At 41.2% G+C, this 6,000-nt stretch overlaps 1 protein-coding gene across 4 annotated transcripts in view; it reads right to left on the bottom strand.

The window, feature by feature from the left end:
- Positions 1-300: 300 nt before the first annotated feature.
- The window catches only part of LOC116544847 (zinc finger protein 160), a 60,619-nt gene continuing 54,919 nt past the window's right edge, over positions 301-6,000 (bottom strand). For 3 of the 4 annotated variants that reach the window (XM_032271433.1, XM_032271434.1, XM_032271435.1), the window contains one exon: positions 483-3,923. In XM_032271433.1, the coding sequence (XP_032127324.1) occupies positions 1,738-3,923 (2,186 nt within the window). In that variant the 3' untranslated portion in view covers positions 483-1,737. Of the gene's footprint in view, positions 3,924-6,000 lie in introns of all 4 variants that reach the window. The other variant, XM_032271432.1, reaches the window with a different exon arrangement.

The following is a 6,000-nucleotide window of genomic DNA, read 5'->3' as shown; positions in this document are numbered from 1 at the left end:
AATATAATATGGTGCATATGCATCAACGGCAATGCAGATTTTGGGGTGTGACAATGTGAAATTAACTTTCAGTAGGATTTTTCTTTTAAACTCCAATAAGTATCCTAAGCCACAGTGTGGGACACATAATTTAAGCACAAAGTGCGGTTACAGGTTTCCAAAACTGTGTTATTTGATTTCACCATTAAAAAAAATTGTTCTTGATCCTTTAAGAGACTAGCAGTACATTGTTATTCTGTTATGAAGTATCCTACTGAGACAGGATACAACTATGTTGGTAGAAAGAATGTGATTCATTCATAGAGAAAAACCAATTCCATTTTATTAGTTAAAACATACCTATGATACATTCTGAATAAAACATTAGCAAAATGTACTTCAAGAAGATAATGTGAGTTCTACTGAAGAATATGTTACTCTAGTTCTGTTGATTAAACTCTTGACTCTGACAACTTCTCTCTCTTTAATTTCTTTTAAGACAAGAGTTTCGCTTTTGTTGCCCAGGCTGGAGTGCAATCGCGCAATCTCGGCTCACCACTACCTCCACCTCCTGGGTTCAAGCGATTCTCCTGCTGCAGCCTCCCAAATAGCTGGGATTACAGGCATGCGCCACCACACCTGGCTAATTTTGTATTTTTAGTAGAGACGGGGTTTCTCCATGTTGGTCAGGCTGGTCTCAAACTCCTGGCCTCAGGTGATCCACCCATCTCAGCCTCCCAAAGTGCTGGAATTATAGGCGTAAGCCACCACGCCCGGCCTCTCTCTTCAATTTCAAAAACAAGACTAATTTTTCATCACTCTTTGCTAAACAACAGGTATTGCTCTTTAATGGATAAGGGGCGACGTTTTCTCCTGCATTATTTCTACCACACAGTCTCTAATCCCCTATTACCCTCCTCCCACAAAAGTCCTAGGGTGTTGGCCTGCTCCATTTCACGTTCAGCTGATAGACCATTTCTTTCCTCTAAACCACAGTACTCTCCTGGTAGGAGAACGGCACCCTGGACATAATCAGAATGGTGAGTGACATCATAGTTTTACACTGTTTTTCACCACTCCCAAACGCTAATTCAGACAATATTTAATTTTAAAAGCAAAGTCCCTCCTCCTTCACAAACTGGATAGCAATAATCCTTCCCCCAATTAAGTGAGTGCTTCTATCCCAATGATTTTTCCAAAAAAAACACCATGGAAGGTGGGTAAGGATGCACAATAACAGATTTCAAAGTTCACACCGAAACTCAATAGTTTTTTTAAAAAAAAAAAAAAAACTTAAATAATTCAATACAACATCTTATAAGCTGAAGGTAACTGACTGCCTACAAATATCCTGCAACCTTTTCATATATGAGTTAAAAATATATAATTTTTAGCGTATTTGGACTTGTAAGTATTCTACAGTGTATAACATCAAGGCAAACAGGGAAACCAGAGACAGTTATTCCTAAAAGGAATCCTCACTTACCGTTAGTCACTGGGTACTGGCCAGTTAGTCACTGGATGCACATTACATGTGTTTGGTTTCATCGAAGACATATATTTTGACGCCTAGTAACCTGTGAGGCCTGGATAAACCCTCTGCCACATATGTGTACATGATGCCTCTTTATTCTGGCCTCTCATATCTGTTAATGCTTAAACCCATGAGGGCTGGCCACCATCACTGCATTTTTAAGGATTCTCTCAAGAATGAATTAACCGACCTGAAGTGAACGGTAACGAGTGGCCTTGCCACACTCATTTGTAAGGTTTTTCTCCAGTGTGCATTCTGTGATGACTTGCAAGATTTGAACTCTGCCTGAAGACCTTGCCACACTCGTTACATTTGTAACGTTTTTCTCCAGTGTGGATTGCCATATGGGTAGTCAGACTTGACCGTACCCTAAAGGCTTTCCCACACTCTGTACACCTGTAAGGTTTCTCCCCAGTATGAATTCTTCGGTGATTGGCCAGGTGCGCATTTTGAGTGAAGACCTTGCCACATTCATTACATTTGTAAGGTTTTTTTCCGGTATGAATTGCCTGATGGGTGGTTAGGCTTGAACGAACACTGAAGGCTTTCCCACACTCATTGCATCGGTAAGGTTTCTCTCCAGTGTGAGTCCTTTGATGATTTGCAAGGTGTGAATTCTGAGTGAAGACCTTGCCACATTCGTTACATTTGTAAGGCTTCTCTCCAGTATGGATGACCTTATGGGTAGTTAGGTTTGAATGCATACTAAAGGCTTTGCCACACTCATTACACTTGTAAGGTTTCTCTCCAGTATGAATTCGCCGATGAGTTGCAAGGTACGAATTGTGCCTAAAAACCTTGCCACATTCATGACACTTGTAAGGTTTCTCTCCAGTATGTATTGCCTGATGAAAAGTTAGGCTCGAACGATCACTAAAGGCTCTGCCACAGTCATTACACTTGTAAGGCTTTTCTCCAGTATGAACTCTCCAATGCCGTGCAAGTTGTGACGTTTGAGCAAAGACTTTACCACATTCACTACACTTGTAAGGTTTCTCTCCGGAATGAATTCCCCGATGACTTCTAAGGTGTGATTTCTGAGTGAAGCTCTTGCCACATTCAATACATTTGTAAGGTTTCTCTCCAGAATGGATTGCCTGATGGGTAGTTAGGCTTGAACGAACACTGAAGGCTTTCCCACACTCATTACACTTGTAAGGTTTCTCTCCAGTATGAATTCTTCGATGATTTGCAAGTTGTGAATTCTGAGTGAAAACCTTGCTGCATTCATTACATTTGAAAGGTTTTGTTCCAGTATGAATGACCTGATGGGTAGCTAGGTTTGAATGCATACTAAAGGCTTTGCCACATTCATTACACTTGTAAGGTTTCTCACCAGTATGAACTCTCCGATGCCTTCCAAGGTAAGAATTGTACCTAAAGACTTTGCCACACTCATTACATTTGTAAGGTTTTTCTCCAGTGTGGATTGTCTGATGAATAGCTAGGCTTGAACGAACACTAAAAGCTTTACCGCACTCATTGCACTTGTAAGGTTTCTCTCCAGTGTGAATTCTCCAATGACTTATAAGGTGTGAATTCTGAGTGAAGAGCTTGCCACATTCATTACATTTGAACGGTTTTTCTCCAGTATGGATTAACTGATGGGTAGTTAGGTTTGAATGTCCTCTAAAGGCTTTTCCACACTCATTACACTTGTAAGGTTTCTCTCCAGTATGAATTCGCCGATGAGTTGCAAGGTATGAATTGTGCCTGAAGACCTTGCCGCACTCATGACATTTGTAAGGTTTCTCTCCAGTATGGATTACCTGATGAATAGTTAGGTTTGAACGAACAGTAAAGGTTTTGCCACACTCACTGCATTTGTAAGGCTTTTCTCCACTATGAATTCTCCTATGACTTGTAAGGTTTGAATTCTGGGTGAATGCCTTGCCACATTCATTACATTTGTAAGGTTTTCCACAATTGTTTGCTTTTCGTCTTTGAGTGAGTAATGAAAAATGGTTAAGTTCATTATATTTTTTAGACCTGTTGGTTTGGACACTAGAAGGGATTTGCTGAAGTGGTGACACTGAGGAACCATTGTTGGCAGACTTCTCAACTTGATTACATTCATACATTTTCCCTTCACCTTCAAACAGCTGCAGTTCAGGCAGATGTGAATGAAAGCTTACTTCCAGCTGACTGTTAAGAAGCTTGTTTTCTATGTCACTTCTACTGTGTTGATCTCTTTTCCCTTCTTTCTGGGTCATAAGCACTCCCTTGTGATTTTCTGTGTCATCTCCCCATTGACACTCAAAGTCATGTATGTTTTTCTGGAGTTCCTTAAAGGAGAAGTCTTTGATGTCAGGGCTTCCACGTCTTTCCAGCATCGCTGTGTGGAATGCTGCTTCTGTACTGCTCTGCTCTTTTGGTAGTAGATCCTTGATTATACATTTAGGAGGGATATCTATAACAGATAAAGAACCACACATTTCCAATTAATTACAGTACATAAACAAACATTTTACATTGAAAACACATTCCACCAAAAGTAACACTTACACTGAACAGACTTTGGAACTTCATAACCGTGAATTTCAATTTTTAGGAACAAAAAGATAGTATTTTTTAACACAGAAAATGCTGTTACGTGTAATTCAAGTATTTCGGAAGGGCTGTGTGTTGTGGCTGATGCCTATAATCCCAATGCTTTGGGAGCCTAAGGTGGAAGGATCACAGGAGGCCATGAGTTTGAGTCCAGCCTGGGCAGCACGGCAAGACCCCATCTCTACAAAAACAAAATAATTTAAAAATTAAGCCAGGCATGGTGGCTCACGCCTGTAATCCTAGCATTTTGGGAGCCTGAGGCAGGTGGATCACAAGGTTGGGAAATTGAGATCATCCTGGCCAATATGGTGAAACCCCATCTCCTCACCTCCCCTAACCCTAACCCTAACCCTACTAAAATATAAAAATTAGCCGGGTGTGATGGCGTGTGCTGTAGTCCTGGCTTCTCAGGAGGCTGAGGCAGGAGAATCGCTTGAACCCAGAAAGGGGGGGTTACAGTGAGTCGAGATCATGTCACTGCACTCCAGCCTGGGCAACAGATGGAGAGTCCTTCTCTTTTTTTTTTTTTTTTTTTTGAGACGGAGTTTCGCTCTTGTTACCCAGGCTGGAGTGCAATGGTGCGATCTCGGCTCACTGCAACCTCCGCCTCCTGGGTTCAGGCAATTCTCCTGCCTCAGCCTCCTGAGTAGCCGGGACTACAGGCACGCGCCACCATGCCCAGCTAATTTTTGTATTTTTAGTAGAGACGGGGTTTCACCATGTTGACCAGGATGGTCTCGATCTCTTGACCTTGTGATCCACCCTCCTCAGCCTCCCAAAGTGCTGGGATTACAGGCGTGAGCCACCGCGCCCGGCCGGAGAGTCCTTCTCAAAAAAAAAAAAAAAAAAAATTAGCTCGGCATACCAGCATGTGCCTGTAGTTCTGGATACTCAAGAGGCTGAGGCATGAGGATTGCCTTAGCCTAGGAGTTGAAGGTTACAGTGAGCTATGACTGCACCACTGCACCACTGTACTACTGCCTTAGAGGCAGTCAGATGTCTCAAAAAAAATAATAATAATTAGATCAGCCTAGATTCAGACTACCTATGACCAAAACACTCACACTGTGCAATTCTATGTTAGCCATCAAAGGATTATTTCTCCACCATGGCCTCAGGCACATACCAATTGGCCAAAAACATATGGCTATCTCAATGGAAGAAAAATAAAGCATATTCGTTTAAAGCATATTCATTACGTACAAAAAATACGAAAGCACAACATAATAAACTGTAATGGCAAAGAGCTCATAGAAACATAATTAAGAAGCGGCAATTTTGAATTGCAAAACAGAAACAGCACTAGGAAAATGAATATTCAATAAAATTATGTCAGAAAAAATACTGTTTTAAATACCTGTTACATAACTATATCCACACAGAGCAGGCATTTTGCAACATTAATAAGTGGTACATGACGGTTATATTTCATAATACATGCTGAAAACCATAATGTGTTAATTTTATGAAAATCAACTAATAAGATATTCTAGCAGCCCACAGTAAAATGAATTGAGGGGAATCACTGCACACATAAAATGCTCTTGTTTAATGCCATATGTGGAAACGTAAAAAAAAAAAAATGACTAGAATAATAAACAGTTTTCTCTTGAGAGAAAGAAGGATTTCTATTTCAGAACCAGCACAGATAACAATAACTGGAATATAATTTTTTTTTTTTTTTTTTAGACAGAGTCTCATTCTGTTGCCCAGGCTGGAGTGCAGTGCTGCGATCTTGGCTCACTGCAACCTCTGCCTCCTGGGTTCAAGCGATTTCCTGCCTCTGCCTCCTGAATAGCTGGGATTACAGGCGCGCTCCACCAAGCCCAGCTAATTTTAGTATTTTTAGTAGAGATGGGGTTTCACCATGTTGGTTAGGCTGGTCTCCAACTCCTGACCTCATGATCCACCCGCCTTGGCCTCTGAAAGTGCTGGGA

The sequence above is a fragment of the Sapajus apella genome, unplaced genomic scaffold (assembly GCF_009761245.1).
Source record: "Sapajus apella isolate SASKATOON/1434 unplaced genomic scaffold, GSC_monkey_1.0 scaffold233, whole genome shotgun sequence".
Classification (NCBI taxonomy): domain Eukaryota; kingdom Metazoa; phylum Chordata; class Mammalia; order Primates; family Cebidae; genus Sapajus; species Sapajus apella.
This window is presented reverse-complemented; position numbering and strand designations above follow the sequence as displayed.